This window comes from Balaenoptera physalus, assembly GCF_965194825.1.
Source record: "Balaenoptera physalus genome assembly, chromosome: 1".
In the NCBI taxonomy this organism is placed as follows: Eukaryota; Metazoa; Chordata; class Mammalia; order Artiodactyla; family Balaenopteridae; genus Balaenoptera; species Balaenoptera physalus.
In genome coordinates this window covers 153349871-153371400 of record NC_138882.1, presented here as the reverse complement: position 1 = coordinate 153371400, position 21530 = coordinate 153349871, and the positions used below count along the sequence as shown (strand labels likewise).

General features: G+C 36.3%; 1 protein-coding gene and 1 pseudogene across 4 annotated transcripts in view; one reads left to right on the top strand and one right to left on the bottom strand.

Annotated features, from left to right (window-relative positions):
- Window positions 1-21530, top strand: part of LOC309645229 (SCAN domain-containing protein 3 pseudogene) — a 203951-nt pseudogene that overhangs the window by 48765 nt on the left and 133656 nt on the right. The gene's annotated exons all lie outside the window — the stretch shown is intronic.
- Window positions 1-21530, bottom strand: part of EPS15 (epidermal growth factor receptor pathway substrate 15) — a 157149-nt gene that overhangs the window by 116161 nt on the left and 19458 nt on the right. For all 3 annotated transcript variants that reach the window (XM_082429174.1, XM_082429172.1, XM_082429173.1), the window contains exons 2-5: window positions 9563-9604; window positions 6213-6302; window positions 5297-5344; window positions 1481-1576 (exon numbers count right to left, since the gene is read on the bottom strand). In XM_082429174.1, the coding sequence (XP_082285300.1) occupies window positions 1481-1576; window positions 5297-5344; window positions 6213-6302; window positions 9563-9604 (276 nt within the window). The remainder of the gene's footprint in view (window positions 1-1480; window positions 1577-5296; window positions 5345-6212; window positions 6303-9562; window positions 9605-21530) is intronic.

Sequence of the window (21530 nt, the reverse complement as noted above, 5' to 3'; positions counted from 1 at the left end):
GTCTGGAGCCTGTGCTCCGCAACAAGAGAGGCCGCGATAGTGAGAGGCCCACGCACCACGATGAAGAGTGGCCCCCGCTCACCTCAATTAGAGAAAGCCCTCGCACAGAAACGAAGACCCAACACAGCCAAAAATAAATAAATAAATAAATAATTTTTTTAAAAAAACCAAGCAAGAAGAGCCGTGAAACTTCTGAAAAAAAGGAGTAGGGTGGGGAGGACTAGCCCTATCAGATATAAATTACCAAATATGATGATTGAAACAATGTGAGATGAGCATATGGATAAACAGATCAATGGGTATGAACAGAAAAAATCCAGAAAAAAAACAAAATACATATGAGAATTCAGCACATGATTGAGGCGGCATTTCTAATCGGTATGGAAAAGATTGATTATTCAATAAACTGTATTAAGTCTAAAAGGTAGCCATCTTGAAGAAACATAAATTTGAATCCATACACATACCTTACATCAGGACTAATGTAAATGTGAACAAAGAAACCATTAAAAAACTTAAATCCTAATAATTAATTTACATTAAAAACAATGACTTCTTTATGGAAAAAAAAAGCACCACAAAGTCAAAAGACAAATGGCAAACTGGGAAAAAATATTTGCAACTCATACAGACAAAGAACTGTTTCCCTAATATATAAAAAGCCTCTAGAATTCAATAAGAAAAGACAAACAACCAAAGAAAAATGGACAAAGGTTACAAACAGACATTTCACATAAAGGCAATGTAAATGGCTCATAAGCATGAGAAAAACTACTCAACTTCACTCCATAAAACCAAAAGGACAAATTAAAACTACACTTACATTCCATTTGTCACCTATCATATTGACAAGGACCAAAAGTTTGACAACACTATGTTAGCAGAAGTACACTCAACCAATTGCTGGTGGGACTGTGAACTAATACAACCACTATGGAAGACAAGTAGATATTATATGTGAAAATTACAATGCACAAACTTTTGAAACAGCAATTCCACTTCTGAGAGGTTACACATATATTTCTGCACATGCAAACTGACACAGATTCAAGGTTATTATTCATCGCAGCATGTTTTAAATAATAAAAGACTGGAAGCAAGCTAAAAGCCTACCAATAGGAAGTTAAATAAATTAAGGTAAACAGAAGCACGGAAATACTATCCAGCTGTAAAAAAGAATGAGGAAGCTTTTATGTAAAGATCTCCAAAACATATCAAGTTATTTAAAAAGGCAGAGAATCATGTGTATAGTATGCTACAATTCATGTAAACTGAGGATATAGGTATTTATATGTCTTTATATACACATATAACTGGAAGATACACAAGAAACTAATAACAGCAGAAACCATAAGAAAGAAAATCGGGTAGCTGAGTGATAGGGGTTGAGGGAAAAATTTTTTAATATAGTAAATTTTAATTTTCAAATCATGTGGTATCATTTTTTAAAATACAATTTAAATTTAAAAGCATTTCTTACAAATCTTGGTGGAGGAACAGCCAGGTTCAAACTACTCAGTGAAACCTCCAATCCATTCTGGGCACATGCCACAAGACGCAAAGCAACAAAGAATTCCTGAGAAAGAAAAGTATGAATGTTAAAAGCATTATCTATCTATCTATTCATCCATCTAACCATCTATCTACACACATACCTTTAATCTGAAAATATAAAACAATTCACAACTACTCCAAGATTTTTATGTTGCAGTGAATATAACAGCACATTTGCTTGAAAAACACTTGCTCTAAAATCAAGAAGAGATCTATGTACAAAGATATTCCTAATATTATAAACAGCAAAAAATATTAATATAAATGGGAAAATAATTAAATAAACTGATATACTGATAAATATATATATTTGGAAATATGCCAAAATTAATAATCATGTTTCAAAGAATATTTAAAGATGTTAAATGATTTTTATAATTTAAGTGAGAAAAAGAATCTTGAAAAAAAGTCAAGAATAAAATAGCACCTAGAAGAAAATAAATAAAAGGTTATCAAAAGTTGTCTCTGGATTTAAGATTATAAATTTTAACACTAGACCAATCATTCAAGTGACTCAGTCACTGTTATTCCAGAAAAGCTACAAAGAAAAACTATGCAACATCTAAAACAATTATATAACTGCTTGACTTCAAAATATTTGTAAATCTCTCCCCAAGGTCCTTGGGTTTTTGGCATTTGAAGCCTCGGTCCAAAATTTAATTAGTGGAATGACACTGAAGCAACTTGTTTTCAGCTGTTCTGAGTTAAAATCAGGTCTGAGAATAAGCATAACAAAACCCTTTACTCCAGTTATGATTACTTGCAACTTGTCAATACTCCAGTACAGTTGCTGATGCAATCAACCCTTTACTGCTTTTCTCACATCTGTTCTCACCTACAACCTTCTTACTCAATACTTAACCTGTTCCTAGAAACTTGCACGTTGTCTGTTTATACAATACTTTGCCTTCACTAATAAATTTCTTGAAAAAAGGCTATTTCAAGATCACCCCTTCTCTTTTCATTCACCACACAAGCTTCTATGCAATCTGATTTCAACTCCTACCATTAGCTAGAGAAACAACTGCCTATGTTACAAATAAACTCCTAGCTGCCAAATACAATAGACTCTAAAATAAATTTTTAAAAAAAAAAGCTTCATCCTACTTGTTCTTTTTTTTTTTAATTTATTTTTTTAATTTATTTATTTTTGGCTGCACTGGGTCTTCATTGTTGTGCGCAGGCTTTCTCTAGTTGCGGCGAGCAGGGGCTACTCTTCATTGCAGTGCACGGGCTTCTCATTGCAGTGTCTTCTCTTGCTGCAGAGCACGGGCTATAGGCGCACAGGCTTCAGTAGTTGTGGCGCGTGGGCTCAGTAGTTGTGTCACATGGGCTCAGTAGTTTTGGCTCCCAGGCTCTAGAGTGCAGGCCCAGTAGTTGTGGCACACGGGCTTAGTTGCTCCACAGCATGTGGGCTCTTCCCGGACCAGTAGGCTCGAACCCATGTCCCCTGCATTGGCAGGCAGATTCTTAACCACTGCGCCACCAGGGAAACACCCCCTACTTGTTCTTTTGGCAGCCTGGGCAGTATGATCCTCCCTGAAGCTCTCCTCTACTGGCATAGTTTCATAAAGCTCTCCTAGTTCTCCTCTGATCTTTCAAGTACCTTTTGTTGAAATCAATGTCTCCTCCCATCCTTTAAATGCTGAACTCTAAATAACCCTTTTTCTCTTCTCATTCTAATGAAATTCAATTACTCTTAGGTAATCAGGTCCACTCCCATAGTATGGATGGGCTCTGAAGTGAAATAGTATTGCACTGAATTCTAGTTCTGCTACCGGTTGTGAGGCCTTGGGCAAGTTTAAAAAAACTCTTTAAAAGGGGGGCTAATATCTACCTTGCAATGTATTTTAAGGAACAAAATTAAAACCACACTATAGGAAGAAAACACTATCATTTTTGGCACATAGAAACTCAGTAAGTATTGGTTTATTTTCTTAATTTCATATGTTAATTCAAAAATCTATTCCTCCAATGCAAACATCAAAGTTTATAACTGCAGATCCATAAATCCAGCCACCTGGATATAACAAAGACAACTCAAACTAAACATCCAAAGTCTAGGAACAGCAGTGAAGAATTTATTTTACTGTAAGTTCATGAAGATAGGGACCACATCCTGTCACGTTCACCTCTGCATTGCCAAAACCTGGCTCAAAACAGGTACTCAACAAATATTTGCTGACTGAGTACAGAGCACCCTGGATGCCCATGCGAATTTAGTTTTCCTGTGTCTCCAATGTACCACACTGGCCCTTCTGCCCAGGGGTCCAATGGGGACCACAATCTAACCTTGGAATCTTAGATAAGAGACTGGGTATTCTGACCCCCTCATCTAATTTTTTCCATCCCTTTTCTGAGTTAGCTTCAGCTATCCCCATAGGGAAAATTAGCTTTGGGTAGTAGTACTCAGCCAATGTATTAGCACGTAGCAAGCTTTGAATTTAATCCTGTAGAACTCTGAAATCCATCCCCAACAAGCAGAACTTTAAAGTTCTCTGATGGTGTCCAATGCCCACAACCACTTTCACATATTTCTGGTCTAAGGTTTACTTCTGGCTTGTAAACCATTTTTTGGTTTATATGTCAGAGATAAGACCTAGACCAGAATACACTGTACTCAGGTTTGATTAGCCAAGAGCTTCCCTTCAAATGCACAATACCATCTTAACACATGAATAATAAAATCCACTTTTGGACTTCCCTGGTGGCGCAGTGGTTAAGAATCTGCCTGCCAATGCAATGCAAGGGACACAGGTTCGAGCCCTGGTCCAGGAAGATCCCACATGCCACGGAGTAACTGAGTCCGTGCGCCACAAATACTGAGCCAGTACTCTAGAGCCCGTGAGCCACAACTACTGAGCCTACATGCCACAACTACTGAAGCTCGCGTGCCTAGAGCGCGTGCTCCACAACAAGAGAAGCCACTTCAATGAGACGCCTGCGCACCGCAATGAAGAGTAGCCCCCGCTCGCCCCAACTAGAGAAAGCCCACGCACAGCAATGAAGACCCAACACAGCCAAAAATAAATAAATAAATAAATAAATTTAAAGAAAAATAATAAAATAAAATAAAATCCACTTTTATTTATAACCCTGTACACATAAGAAACTTAATTAATAAGATACAAAGAGCAAAGTCTCCCTGAATAACTAAGAAAAATAAATCCCATGTTATTGTTTGAATGTGTCCCCCCAAATTCATATATTGAAATTCAAAATCCCAAAAATAATGGTAGAGCCATTAGGAGGTAGAGCCTCTGGAAAGTGCATTAACCATCAGGATGGAGCCCTCATGAATGGGGTAAGTGCCTTACAAAAAAGCATTCAGAGAAATTGCTAGCACATTCTGCCATGTAAGAATAAAGAAGAAGTCTGCAACCTAGAAGAAAGCTCTCACTAGAACCATGCTGGCACCCTATCTCAGACTTCCAGCCTCCAGAACTGTGAGCAATAAATTTATGCTGTTTACAAGCCAACCAGTTTATGATATTTTGTTACAGCAGCCCAAACAGACTACAACACTCCAGGAGAACTAAATGTCACCAAACTAACACTAACCTTTGGGAATTAGGTATTTTAATGCCTACTGATTGGAAATATTTTCACTGTTATAACACTTGCCCTTGCAAAACCCTAATTTTGGTAAAAACCAATTTTTAGTTTAAAAATACAAAAAATTGCTGACTATTTTTTATTCTGAATCACTCAAAAATTTTTCATGTCAATCTCTGAATCTTACTTGTTTGTTCAGGATACCTTTGCCATCTGTGTCAGCTAAATCCCAGATCTGAAATTTAGAAAAAAAAATTTTAACAAAAATCACCTTAAAGATAAATTAAATCCCTGCAATTTACAACCTCATGCTCTTTGGTAGTCAGATTTAAGAATCATAGAATTAAAAGTGGAAAGAAACCTTAAAGATCACTTAGTGCAACCCTACACAAAGATACTAAGGTCCAGTGAGGTTAAGTGACTTACTCAAGAATACCCAAGGCATCAGGGAAAGAACTGAAGACCATATTCTAACTTCCAGTCCAATGACTTTTTTATTAACCCAGGTTCTAACTCCAAGTCCAATACTCTTTCTACTAGAACATGCTACCTTGATTCTAGATCCTTATTAAGATGATATTCTTAGTTAATGTTTATTTGTGAGTAATTAAGTTATTAATAATGATTATTTTTCAGGGTTTGAATACATATCAATATCATACATAAGGATTTGTAAGGAGATCAAGCCAAGAGAGGGACTTTTCCACGTCTTTGTGCTCCTTCCTAAGCCTCTCATCCCCTACTCTATTTACCACATATTAAACACAGAGACAGTTCTAATAGAGGAAGTAGGGAAAGAGCCAATTCTGAGTGGGTGGCAAGGTTCCCAGCCTGCACTGTTTCTCCCCACATCACTCAAATGTACTATTACTTCCTCATTTCATCCTACTAAAAAGTAATTTGTTTTCTAAAAATCTGAAAAACACCTTATTTTTCAAGAGGGTAAATCACTACACCAGAAATTCCCTCCACTGCATTACTGTAACTGCTTCCATGACAGTTCTAACTTCTAAGTTTCTTAATGGTTATCTTTCGGAATTTGCTCCCAATTTATCTACACTAATAAATATTCATTATATCTAGTTACAATGAACAAATACTACCTTTCCAAGTATCAGGTCTGGAAGTCCTGATTTTTTCAGGAATACAGCAGCATCAGAAGCCAATACCCTTCCAGTATTGCCCGTATCAACCTGAAAAGATACAAACCATAAGCTGACAACAAACATGAAGACAAAATTATGATTATTTACCTTTCTCCCTGTAATTTGGGAACTGACTTTTTCAAAAAGGGAACAGGAATCCTTTGACTAACAAAGGCCATGGAATATTGGAGACCCATATGAGAAAAGTACCATCTAGACAGCACTGTCAATCTACAAAGTGTTTTTTTTATCATGCCCATTACACACATGATAAAACTGAAGCTCAGGGAATTCCCTGGCAGTCCAGTGGCTAGGACTCAGTGCTTTCACTGCCGGGGCCCGGGTTCAATCCCTGGTCAGGGAACATAGATCCCACAAGCCACAGAGCGTGGCCAAATTAAAAAACAAAAACAAAAACAAACAAGAAAACAAAAAAACAAAAAAAAACCCCTGAAGCTCAGAGGAAGTAGAACAGATTAGTGGAGTCATAACATTAATACATGTCTTCTGATTCCAAGTCTTCTACAGCTGCCATTTAAATTCCAATAAACTTAAATGGCAATAGAGGAAAAGGGCAATAGTTCCTGGAGAGGTCGTCTGATAAATGGGAATAGCTGCACAGTTATCTGGTTTTTTTCAAATATCTTTAAATAATTAACTTCTGCTTTTATACTTACTCTTAAGAAACTGCAACACTTTTTTAAAAAATCAAAGCAATATCAGTTCTAAAACCAGCAGTGACTGCAGTATAAACTTAAAAGAAATTTTTAAAACTGCTAAGTTCCTAAAGCACATTAAGGGAAACACATCATTTTAACTGATGCGGACTTTCCTTTAAGACAGAACGAGGTCACCAAGAACAAAAAAACAGTTCAAAAAAAATAACGACTCTCACTTCCGTAGAGATTTCCTAAAGTAAAGTTCTATTTGTAAAAATGAAAAGTAAATTTTTAAAAGTCATGGGAATAGTAGTAACATGATACGAGGATATTTGTGAGCTAGCTGTTTTTCCACTTTAGTTAAAAAATTGCTTGCTAAAACATATACAAAGCATTCCAGACAGACCAATCCCAGCAAAGAAGCAAAAGAGAAATCCTTTCTTTCAAGTGCTAGAACATGGGATAAATCGGGCACTCAGCAAAAAGGAAAGAATTGCCCAATCCAAATTTGGGGTAACAAGGAGGTACAGAAAGAATATGGTCTTCCGTTCTTTCCCTGATGCCTTGGGAACTCTGCCTCTAGAATTCTCCACAACTCCTTTTCTTTGCCTACCCCTTGACCAGGGTGGGATAAAAAAGGAACAACTACCCCCACAAAGCCTAGAAACAGAGGCACTGAGGGGAAAGGGAAACCCGGACCAAGCTCTTATGACATATTTATGTAGTATATTCCAATAAATAATTTTACTATCTTCCATTCTTTTGGTTATTATAATAATTAAACACAGTCATTTAGCCTTTGTCATCTACAGGCAGTTTCTGTTGTACTCTGATGCCTGCCTAAAGGCTCTGCCATAAGCTAAAGGCCACAATCTGTGTTGTTAACAAAGAAAGAGTCTCAGAGCCTCATGGAAAGTATGATACCACATACTCTGAACTATTAACACTTCAAAAGATAGACTTGTGGGTAAAGACTTCTGGGCTGACATCACTTAGACAACTTTCAGACTGTACTGTTAGACCAAGTCAAAATTCCAGGACTCTGCATTCTGGAAGTAGATATATCTCTTGAAAGCAGACTACTGACCCAAGAGGCAGGGGAACAAGAATTAAGTACACAGGGCTGAATGAAGTGTTAAGGAAAATTCAATTATGATTATTTACGTGGAATATTGTTGGTATTATTTTTACTATTCTATTTTCTAATGGATATGTGGAAAAGCCCTTTCTTACTCTATATCCATCCCTCAATTTAGTAGGCTCTGCTTTTGTAAACTGAATGAAATAGTTTTCAATGGTATTTGATTCTCACTGACCCTTCAGAAATCAAAACCAAATCCTTTAACTGAATGTCCTTACTTTGTATGGCCATATAGTTATCAAATAAGTTAAATAACAATTTATTCTCCTTTTTATCAGGTTATAGTTGAGTAAACCAATTGTACAAAAACAAGGCCATATTTGAGAATGATTCTCTTTTATTCAGATAGAACAAGCCGCTATTAAGGATCAGGGATTGACTTTATGTACAACCAATGTCTACAAAGGCCCCACAAGAAGACTGGCCTGCAACATGTTTGTAAGATCCCAGTCACTCAAGCAGTAAAGCAAGGTCACGTAACAGGCTAGAAACCTTAGCAGACATGGGAAACCTCAAGATGAGGTAAATGCACTCAAATTTATACTGCATGTGAAATATGAAGAAGAGGATTTCTAAAGTTTGGATCCTAGCCTTAAAACAGAAGAGGCTTTAAAAAGTACAATCTGAGATTCTTTAGAAATTTCAAGCAGAAATTAATCAGCTGGCCTTAGAAGTTGTTAAATAGTAAGTGTATGGCTTTAGATTTGCAAGTCACACAAGGAGACCTATAGTGATTCATTAATACTTGCTGCAATACGTAGATTATCCAGTTTCTTTGTATAAGGAGACCAGCCTTTTCTGTAATTATGATCACAAGGTGAAGAGATTATCAAGAAAAATGATCTGATATTAGGAAATGGGCAAATAACACTGTCTACACTTTCAGGAGATTAGATAATCTGATCTATGGTTTGCACCTTTGACTTTCTATCAACTCGGCTACTTTACACTCTGTAGGGGTAGAAGTTAAATTATATAAAACTGATAGCAATGCAAATGATTCCTATCCATACCAATGAAATTAATTTTCTCTGATAGAGAATATAAATCTCTGTAACTCATATTCCCATTTTTACACCTCACTGGTTCTCCCAATAATTAATGAGTTGAAAAAAATCCTTGACACACGTTCATTTTATATTTGTATGAGTCACGGTTTTAACTTCATGAAAATTAAACTTTAATAAGTCTTAAAAACAACATAAAAGTCATTTCTATTTAGCTTATAAATTAATTTGGATGTTTATATCTGGATGAATATATCTAATGCCACATGGATTTTTAAGATAGATATTTAAGACAATTAAGTGTTTGGGCTTAATTATCTTTCCTTCATTTTTCTGGGAGCTTGTTAAAAGCATTAATCAAAGCAGGAGATTAAAGCACAAGAAAATGAAAACAAGAAATGTCAAATTTATTCATCTGGATGGTAATCTGCATATATACAATCAGGAGTTGAAAGTATATTCTATGTTCAATCTAAGAAGACAAAGAAACAAACATCTTACCTGTCTATAGTATTTTTCATATAGAGGATTCCCACTTGATAACTAAAATAAATAAATAATTAGAAATTAAATGCTATTCAATGACTTCTATTAATATATTTGCATTCATCCAACAGATATATGAATTAAAGATAAATACGATTAAAATATCCTTGATTTCAAAAAGTTTGGTATTGTTTCTTTCTGGGGGCAGGAAGGGAAATTGAATAAAGGCAGTCACATGGATTACCAAGAATCAGGTAGACAAGAAATAAAACAAGAATTTTAAAATTATTTTTGACATCAGAACTCTTTTCCTCATGTAAAATTTTACTCAGAAACCCAACATATAACAAATTAGGGGTGAAATGATTTGGTTAAAGACGAATTGAAAAGCCCAAAGCCTTAAGCATTCATCCTCTACCGAAGTGCCCAAGGTACCTATGAATACGATTCAAGAACCACTTCAGTAAAATAATCAAATGAATACACAAATGAATGAACAAAAAGATGATACTGATATCAGATCTGAAATGCTTGCAGGAAGGGAGTGCTATTCAATTCATACCACAGTTCAAAGGGCTCCTTGGTCAGCTGATGAACATCTGAAAGGCAGCTTAGGAGTATCGATGTTTGAAGGCTCAGGTTTGCCTGTACATGAATGTGAAGAGTGTTCTGGAACCAGGAAGGAAGTCCAGGAAGGCTTCATAGGGTTGACATCAGTACAGAAATTTGAGGTGTAAGGGAGAAGAGGAGAGGGTGATTCTATACAAAGGTAACAGCATGCAAAAATGCATGCAATCAATGGACATCTCAGTTATGTTTGAAGAGAATAGTAAGGAGTTCTGAATGGTGATAAGGATTATAGATAAGATTATAAAGTGTTATAGAAGACAACTTGTTCAACTGCCATGCTAAAAGTAAAGAAAATAAGGATGGAAAAGGGGACAGATTCAAGAGCCATTAACTACCCAGTTGTTTGGTCAAACACCAGTCTACATGTTACTATAAAGGTATTTTTTTAAGATGTGATTAACATTTAAAGCCATAAACTTTGAGTAAAGCAGATTATCCTCTATAATGTGGGTAGGCCTCATCCAGCCAGTTGAAAGCCCTAAGAGAGAAATGACTGAGGCCCCCCCAAGGAAGAAGGAATTCTGCCTCCAGAACGCCTGCAGACTCAGCTGCAACATCAACTCTTCCCTAGGTCTCCAGCCTGCCCTGCGGATTTAGGACTTGCCAGCCTCCACAATCACATGAGCCAATTCCTTAAAATTAATCAATCAGTGTGTGTGTGTGTCTGTCCTGCTGGTTCTGTTTTCCTGGAGAACCCTAATATACCTAGTCTTAGAGAGGTTACTTGTCCAAGCTTTTAAATGGCAGAGACTGGACTTAAATGCAGGACTGTCTCACTCTAAGCTCCATCCTCTTTCACATTACCATGCTGTTTCCCATATGCCCTGGTTTGCTCAGGACAGTACAATCTGTTGTCTCAGCATCCCATCCAGTTTACCACTTGTCTCAGATTTCTCACTTTCTTAAATGAACTATTTTTTATTAATCACTACACTAAAATAAACCAGGATGAATTTAGTACACCTCTACTGTATACATCTAACTTCTGGCCAAGCTAGTAGTGTCTAAGTGCTCTAACCACTGAACAAGTGATGAAATTGTAAAGAGGACTAACAATAATTCCACTTTTTTCCTGACTCTTTACAGATAAAACATAACTAACACCTTTTCAAGGACACCATGCAAAAGACTCAGTGAAAAGTATCCTCAGACACAAGCAACCATGGACAGGTAACTCCTCATATCCGTTCGAGATTGTGGAAGAAATATTTTACACTGGTGCTTCTGCTGGCTCCTGGTGCTACTGACTGATGTGCCAGTCAGTACAGTGACATGTGCAATGACCTGCAAGATCCATCAGGCCACTAGCCGGCCAAGGAAGTGAGAAATTACAGGTTAGGCGCAAATGAAGTATGTGTGAGGAGTCAACAGTCTAAAAACTCGAGGTGGTTTTGCCATTTATTGTATGGTATAATTCTACAACTGTTTATTTATTTTGTTGTTTGACAATCTTTTTTTCTTTTTTTTATCCAGTAAACCCTTTCAGGAACAATGAGCTAAAGAGAAGAAATTATATGTTTAATACAAAATTAAGTACTAAATTTTCATTTCTCTAGAAAATGGATAGACAATTTGCATAAAAATTTTAAGGCTACTTCTATTTATCATAGAGCTATAGTGGCATCACTGTTAATGAGTTAGCTGCAAATGCCAAAATTTACAAATGTTTTCACATATCCCTGGTTTAAATTTTAAGTATAAAAATGGTATTGAAAACAAAAAAATACTTAAACATGGCAATATGTGTTCCCTACTTGCAACCTGTCATCAGATTTTAAAGGCTGGAATCTTTGAAAGACTGACTTTATAGATCCAACCTAAGTGTCTCAGTATTGAATCTTTTTGAAAACAAGTCCTCTAATGACTGGTTGCATATTGTTCAAAATCAGTGGGAAATTTTTAATCAAAGATTAAAGTTCAATGAATAAAAATCCAAAAAAAAAAAACTTCAGCTATTGAAGCTTTTAGCAAATATCAATTATTAGAAAGTTTGCCAAGACATTGAAAAATATCCCTCAAAAGCAAGGGAAGTACTAAACAAATTAAATGATGAGAGTTCAAACAGAATACAAGATTTAATTTTGAAATTCTATCATTACACTTTGTAATGAATTCTATAAGTTCCACCAAAAGTCTTCCTATTTTTAACTGGATAAATGTATACTCTATACTGGAATGACATGAAATTACAGAGAGCCTATGATTTCACAGCATCTAAATTTAGTGGAACATGTAAAATAATCATAAATAGGGACAAATTATATGACAAGATTTGTCTTATTAAAAATTTGTCAAAGAGTACCTTTAATAGAGGCAAAAAGACAATGCCTGTGAAAATACTGGGGCTGATAAATTTACAGTTTTCAATAAGAAAAAAATTAGAATTAACAATATTCTCCATTTAGCAAAATTGTTTCTGAGGTAGCCAGGTAGTTCACAACATATAGAGAGAGTATGTTAGCAATTAAAAATAGCATTGCTGGGAATTTCCTGGTGGTCCAGTGGTTAGGATTTGGTGCTTTCACTGCCGTAGGCCCAGGTTCAGTCCCTGGTCGGGGAGCTAAGATCCCACAAGCTAGGCAGCATGGCCAAAAAATATATATATATAGCACTGGTTACAGAGAAGAGTCAACTGTAAGGGTTAACAACTACACACCATAAAATGTAACTTTGAAAAATGCTGCAGATAACTTTATGAAAAAACTTAAAACTAGATAAACTACATTGGAAAATAATGACATTGTTCAGAAAAGTATTAGTGATACAACATTAGAGACAGACATGTCTAAGAAGCTGACAAAAAATATGACTACTACCCAGAATAACTATTCTGCTTTTGTTTTTAAATATTCTCATAATCAATGTAAAGACTTTATTTTGTTGTTGTACTATAGAACAAATATTTTATAAAATTTTATTTCTGAAAACAGAACTATTTTACTGATCTACCAATGTAATAAAACCATTTTGATGGCCAAAAAAAAAAAAAGTCAAAAAACATATAAAACTTTAAATATTTGTAATGTCCCTTTCATTCTCAAACATGTCCCAGTTTGAATAAAAAATTACATATTCACCCTACACCCAGAGAAGGGTATAAATACTTTGTTAGAGAAAGCAAATGAAATACATTCCATCAATAACAAAGAGTTATTTAAAGACAATTCAGTTGAATTTTTAGTACCCAGAAAAAAATTGATAAATAGTAAGAAATTCTGAACTCCAAACTGTACCTTATTAATCATCACATTATAGACTCACTGGTTACTACATAAATACATTTGAGAAAGCATTAGCTCACTAAGTGACTAAGTTAAGTACAGCCTGTGCTAATTAACTATACTAATACGATACAGCTAAGTGAGAATGGAAAAAGCCATCCAAATTGCCAATTTACTCTTCAAAGTAAGATGATCAAAGAGTGTTTGGTGTATCTTGGTAAAATAGGCTTTTTTTTTTTAACTGAAATATGATCATTTTAGATTTTAAAAACATCACACGTACACAACACACATAGTGAATGCACGGAGAAAAAATTTTGAGAGGCATAGCTAAAATGGTAACAGTAATTATCTCTGTATAATGGAATTATAAATTATTTTTACATTCTTCTCTATACTACTCTGTGTTCTCTGAAAATGTTTTTTATAATAAGCACTTCCTACTTTTATAATTAGAATAAAACAATAAAGCTATTTTCAGTTTGGGGAAAAATGTAAAAATCCGAAAATCTGACATCAGTATGCAAAGTTACATATAAATTTTTAGTAACTAATTTCTAAAGGAAAACTTTTAAACTAAAGTTATCAAAATCAAAATCTGACTTTTAAAAATTCTAACACTATTATAATTTAAAGCAATTATTTATTCATTGGCTAGATCATAAACACCTATCAGTTGTCATAAAGTAAAATATTCATAAATGTAAGAAGAATTCCTTCTAAAGAGTCAATAGCTATTTATTACTACTCTGAAAAAAATGTTAAGTGCTTGAAAATAAGAGATGTTGGAATGCCAATATAGTTTTGTAAAAAAAAACACTCACATTTTGGTATCAGGCCTAAATTCAAAGCCCATTCCACTACTTCTTAGGTGTATGATCTTGAACAAATTATTTCACCTCTTTGCAAAGCCTGCATCCTTATCTGTAAAGTGCTAACGACACCTATTCTTCATAGGTTTCGTATGAGTTAAATTAATTGAATTAAAAAGAGATGGCTAAGGAGTAGGTCGTGTCTATTATATATTTGGCTTATGGAACGCTAAAAAAAAAAAAAAAAAAAAAAAAGAGATGGCTAATTGTTCCCTAATATCTTTTACTCTCTTCTTTCTTTAGTAATAATACCCCTAAATCTTACTTGAACATGTGGACATCTACCTAAAGCTATATTTCTCATCCTCTCTTGCAATCCCAGTTCCCCTCAATGAAATGTGAAAGGAAATAATGTGCCCAACTCCCAGGTTGTGCACCTACAGGGAAGGAGAATGCGTTCTACCTCACGGTCCTTCTTCCAGCTGTCCAGAAGGCAGATTTGGTGGTGAAACATGGAGCAGCTACCCAGACTGAGAGATGGCAAATGGTTGAGAATAAAAGAACAATAGAGAAAAGGGCTTAGGTCTCTGACACTATCATGAAGCTGCCATATCAGCCCTATACCACTTATCTTACTTGGACAGTTACTTGAGAGAGATATAAATTCTCTCTTGTTTAAGCCACTGTGATCCTAACCAATGCAGTGAAAACCAAAAAAAAAAAAACAAAAACAAAAAAGAAAAGAAAAGGGTGGGGCTGCTATTTTTATTAAGAAAAAATCAAGTATAACAAATTCTACTAAGGAGACTTCCCTGGCGGTCCAGTAGTTAAGACTCTTGTGCTTCCAATGCAAGGTGAGGGTTCAATCCCTGGTCGGGGAACTAAGATCCTACATGCCTGCCGCAGGGCAGAAAAAAATTTTTTTTACTAAGAAAAAAAGTTATACCATCCTAAGGTCTGGTAGGTTGTATTATAATCCTCAATCATTTATTCTCCTCTTACAAGAGTATTAACAGTCCTGCCTGTTGCCATGTGACTTGTAGTGCCTCTCTGTGGATACCCTACTGTTGGCTTGGCCATGTGACTTACTTTGGCCAATGAAATATGAGAACGTTCCAGTTCCAAGTAGAAGCTTTAAGAGCTATTGTGTGCTTCCACCAGCTCTTGCTCTTTTCTCTCTGCCAAGAGAACAGTAAGTCACAAATAGGGGGTGCTCCTTCGGCCTGGATCCTGAAATGAAAAAGAATCGTGGAGGAGAACCATAGCTGATTACTAGGGAACCTATAATGTGAGCAATAAACAAACCTTTGTTATTATAAGCTACTCATATTTTGGGTTGTTTCTTAGTGCAGCATAATCTAGCAAAAGTTAACACATAGGTAATCTAACACCAAAGTATACCAGGTAGTGGTGGGGGGGAGAAAGAAGAGGTCCTGGTTATTAGGCAAATTCACAAGTTAATAAACAAGTATCAAGAGTTGCTTCACATGAAACTTTTAGTTTCATGTTAGCAGGGGTTATGTGGTGGGAGGAGGTGCTGGATTATATGACTTTGAGAGTCTATGACTCTATAGTGCACAAAATGAACTGAAACTTTAAATAGTATCAGGCTTATTGTAAATGGTTATAGTACAATGTGGAAAAGGTAAAAATAGACAGACATTCTCTAAAACAAAATGCCAATCTTTTTCTCAGTTAATCACAAGGTCCTGTGATACAGTGAATAACCAAAGAATAAATAAATAAAGAGGGGAGTGAGTACGAATATAAAGGAGTAGCATGAAGGATCTTTGGGATGGACAGTTCTTTATCTTAATTATGGTTATAGCTACATGAATCCACACATGAAAACACTGCATATGCACAGAACACATATACACACAAATAAGTATCTATAAATTTGTTGACATTTGAATAAAGTGTGTGAATTGTGCCAATGTCAATTTCCTGATTTTGCTCTTGTACTATAAGAATACTAGGTGTTACAACGATTAGGGACAACTGGATGAAGGGTATATGGGACCTCTCTGTACTACTTTTTGCAACTTCCCACGAAAAGGCGGTGTCAAAGACCATGATGAAGTAGAGAGAAGGTGGTAATCCAGACAAAAAGAATACTGTGTATAAAGGCAAAGAGATACAGAAGTCCAGGTAGTGAAAAGGAGACAAAGGAATAGATTTTATTCTTTCAAATAAACCACTCAAAATCTTTTTAGTTTTATTCTCTCTAAAAATTTAAGAACTGATTAACAACTCAGTACTAGTGAACATAAAAAACAAATAAGCGTTATAAAGCACACGATTTTCTGGGTAATTTGCCATGCAAGTGTATTTGACATATTAACACACAAAACTTCAGCTATTTAGAACTCAGCCTTCTAATACTCCATTTTCAAGAGATCTGAGGAACCGGAAGGGTAACTAGCCCCTACATCCTTTCAGTTCCTCCACAACCACCCCAACCACCCTGCCAATAATGGAACAGCAACTCCTACCACCAAAGTACCAACTGAATACAACCAGACGAGCCTGTGCTTTTACACACATCATGTGACCAGCTTGCAGGGAAGGAGACTAAAACCTTCCTACAGGACTGTGATGTCTAAAAAAGACTTGTGTATTTCACAATACAAAGGAAAACTGGGCGGAAACAAACAGTAAACGGAAGAAGACAAGAATGAAAAAATAAAGAGGAGCGACAGTGATCGACAGCAATCCAAACTGACAAAGGAAATAGCAATCAGAAGCTGTCTGGAGAGTCAAGAGCAAGTCAGTAATAAAGAAACTTTAAAAAGGAGCTGGGTATAGAGGGTAGAGAAAAGCAAGTCATCTGAGCAGTCCTCACTGTGAGAGCCGGTGGGGAGGAGCCCAACAAAACACAAGCAGCCATCTGAGCAGTTCCCTTAAAGAATGAACAGTATAAACCCTAAGCTCTGTTATTCATAACTCATTTAATAATTTAATAAACATGTACTGGATGTCTTCTAAGTATAGAACAATAGGCTCAGCTATCTGGGGTTACAAAAATCACACAGGGCTCCTGCCCTCTGAACAGCTTATATTCTAGTAAAAGTTGCAATGCTCCATTCTGCAAACATGCTAACACCTCATGCTTGTTCCATAACAAACCCTTATAAATTGATAACATAGTTAGCAGGCAAAGACCTAGGAACACTCTAAGAACAGTATTCTAAAGAAAGCTTTCAAACTCTGAATACAAGAATACATTTGCTTTGGAGATTATCAGAATTGAAAGATTAAAGGGACTTTAAGTAGACAGAAGAATTTCAAAAGACAGTACAGCTGTATACTACTGAAAAACAATGGGTGTAAAGAGACCATACGAGCAACTCAAAGCAACAATGGACTAGCTTTTGTTAAATCCAATTCAACCTGACCAAAAATCTGGGTGGCAAAGTGTCAAAGAATGAATACAAAGACTAGTTTTGGTCTCTCATCAGAAGACAGTGAGTCCTACATAAGTCATTCTAGCCAGCCCAAAATAAACAGAAATCACTGGGAGAAGCATTATTTTTAAGCATGAATAACTAATATGTGGATTTATAAAAATTCAAATAAGGAACAAGTGAAACAAAATAACCACTTCCTGCATTTTACAGCACTTTACCTTTTTTTAATATTTATTTTTAATTTATTTATTTTTGGCTGCGCTGGGTCTTAGTTGCAGCAGGTGGGATCCTAGTTGCGGCATGCGAACTCGTAGTTGCAGCATGCATACGGGATCTGGTTCCCCAACCAGGGATCGAACCCAGGCCCCCTGCATTGGGAGCTTGGAGTCTTACCCACTGGACCACCGGGGAAGTCCCTACTTTTTACAAAGGACATTCACAACTTCATCTCTCATGTCCTTTTTCTACACATCTGGACAACCAGATGATCACATCAATTCCCATGGTTCAAATACTACACTTATGTTGATGAGTATCAATTGATACCTTTAGTTCTGACCTCTTCTCTGAACTCTCAACTTATATACCATCTACTTTACATCTCCACTTGGATGTCTCCCAAACATCTAACAGAACTTGTATTTTTTTTTCCTCCAAAAATCTATTCCTCTCCCACCACCAACTAGGTAGGTGCACAAGCCAAATACCTAAGAGTCAGCATATCCCTCATTCTCAATTTTCAATCTACCATATGCAAATGCTATCAACTCTAATTCCAAAACATATGTTGAACTCATCCACCTCTCTCCGTATCATAGTTCATATCTCATCTTGACTATTAGAACCTTTAATCCATCCTCTCTGCTTTTATTCTTTTCTCTCTATTCTCTCCACACAGATTGCAGAGTATATGTAAATATAAATAAGAATATAACATTCTTCTGTTTAAACCCCTCAATGGCTTCTCATTTGACAAAAATTGAATCCAAACTCCTTGATGTGGCTTTGAGTCCCTGCACGATCCAGCCTCTGCTCGCCTCTCCAGACTCACTTAAGGCCACTAACTTCACTCTGATATTTCAGTTCTTCTAAAAGAGCTCTGTCCCAGTTCAGTCTTTTCACATGTCATTCTCTGTTCCTGAAAAGCACAGGTGGTGTCTTCATTTTCTTTAGGACTCAGCTTAAATGTTACCCACTCAGAGACTTTTTTGGATCATCATAAAGTAGGCCGTTTTTTAAATTTTCTACTTCAGCCTTGCTTGTTTCCTTCAGAGACCTGTTACAACTTGTTTTCATTTTGTCTGTTTGCTTTCTTGTTGTTGTTGCCCTCACTATAATATTTGTTCCATGAGAGCAGAAAATCACAACTATCTTGCTCACCATCAAATCTGCAATACCTACAGCCCTCAAAAAATATGAGTTGAATAAATGATCATTAGTGAAATTCCTTCTTACAGTAAATTCTCAAATATTGCTGGGAATATAAATTAATTGATTCAACATTTATTGACAACCTATTACTTGCCAAAGATTGAGACAGGCACAGTGATGAACTATACATTCCTTGCTCTCAAGGGCTTTACCAGTCTAGCACAGAAGGAAGTAAGCAAGTCCTTTTTCCTCAACCTCTTCTGAGAATGTTCCCTCCACCTCCCTACGTGAAATAACAGCTGGTCCTCTCCTGAAGAGAAAGCCTGACAGTCTTTCCTCAGAATGTTACCTCCAACCCCCTGCTCTAAATGAAACAATCTCTCACCTCCCTTGAAGCCCTCTCAAATGGCTGCTGTCCAGTTTTAACCTCCTGCCTATCTCAGGTTCTAGAAATGGGATTAAAACCCTCTTTGCTCACCTGTGCAGCTTGTCCACATTATCTTTGTTTTAAAAACAAAGAAAAAATAAAGCTCTACTCTTTTGAGGCTCTTCTCTTTTCAGCAAAATTACTGTCTCCCTTTCCTTATCACTGTTATATTTTAACCTCCTGGTCTCTCTACTTCACTCATCTAAGGCTTTGGCACATGGCTCATTGTCTTCCTCTGCACCCTAAACCTCCATCAAACTGGATGACTTCACCATGGACTTGGACAACCCATCCAACAACCTGGCTACTTACTTCCTTGACGTCCTTAACACCAGTGGTCTCTCCAAAACAGTTATACAATGTACCACCAACATGGATATATTATGGCCCAGTCATCCTGTTACTCTCATAGTAACATCACTTCTGGCCCTTTTACCGTTATCCAAAACTGCTCTATATCCCAAACCACTATTTCAAGCATCTTGTTCTCCAACCATAACCTTCTCTTTCAAGTTATCATCCTTTGACCTTTATAAGGCCTCTTATCCATGGACCCTTTTATTTCAACTGTGATCCATCAGAGCAGACCGTCTCTTTGCTTTACTTTCCTCATCATTCAGTTTATATTTTACGGTGTATCACATCAATAACCCTCTTGTCATTAACCTAAATTCCCTTGTTCCTCTTTTAGAGCACACCAGGATAGCAAAACTCCAAACCTGGATGAACCCAACTATCCTCCTTCTTTAAGGCTGCCACTAAAAAAGTCACTCAACAGGACACACTGGTTTAACTATAAATTCGTGATCACTGTATTAGTTTGCTAGGGCTACCATAAAAGGTACCACAAACTGAGTGGCTTTGGAGAACAGAAATTTATTGTCTCACAGTCTGGAGGCCAGAAGTCCAAAAACAAGATGCTAGCAGGGCCAAGCTCCCTCTGAAGGTACTAGGGAAGGATCTGCTCCAGTCTTCTCTCCTATTTCTGGTAGTTCCTTGGCATGTGACAGCTTAACTCCAATCTCCACATGACGTTCTCCCTGTGTGTGTGTCTGTGTCCAAATTTCTCCTTTTGATGTGGACACCAGTGATTTTGGATTAGCAGTCCACCCTGCTCCAGTATGACCTCATCTTAACTAATTACATCTATAACAACTCTATTTCCAAATAAAGTCACATTCTGAGGTACTGGGAGGTTAGGACTTCAACATATAAATTGGGGGAGGGGGGACAAAATTCAACCCATAACAATGAGTAACCTCAAATTTTTCTGCCAAACCTACTCTTCAACCCACTTTCCATAACAACTATCCCAAGTAGAAATGTGACTTTAGTCCAATCAGAGAAAACCACAGTTCTTTTGTGGGAGCTACCAGAAAAGAGGCTCTCTTTTCCAACAGATTTGGAGTTATAAAGTATACAAACCTGAAGTTTTAGTGCTCATTTTACTGCTATAATGGGAAAGCCTACCTGAGACTGGAGACAAGATATGAAGGAAAAATTGAGTAGTGGTATCACTGTGATGCTAACACATCTGAAGCCAGCTCTACTCCTGGACCTATCGATTCCATAAACTAACATACTTCCTTTCCACTTAAGACAGTTAGAACTGCCATTTCCTATTACTTGCACGAAAAAGTTCTGACGTAAGAATGAATAAAACTGGCTGATAAAGTGAGTTTTATACTTCTTGACTGGTACTTGGAGCCATATAGACCCAACCAAAGAATATAAACCAACAGTAATGTTTGCTATTTCAATCCTTTTCATGTTATAGACCTAACATTTTCAAAAATATATCCACACAACCTTTTTTATCTCAAGTATAATTTGAAGTAAATACCATTTCCTAAATAAATTAATTTCTTAAAATGAATTGAGAAAACATTTTTTTCCATGTTTATTAGTTGTTCCATTACTCCTTTTCAAAACAGAAAAGAATTTAGTAAAAAGAATTTTCATCAATGTAGTAACTTACAAAATACGAGAGGGCAAACCCTCAGAGATTACTGTTGACACCCAATTGAGCAGGATGATTAATAGGCCAGAACTAATAGATTTGATTAGTTAAGTTGACCTGTGCTAGTTGAAGGTAAACAAGCATGCTGAAAT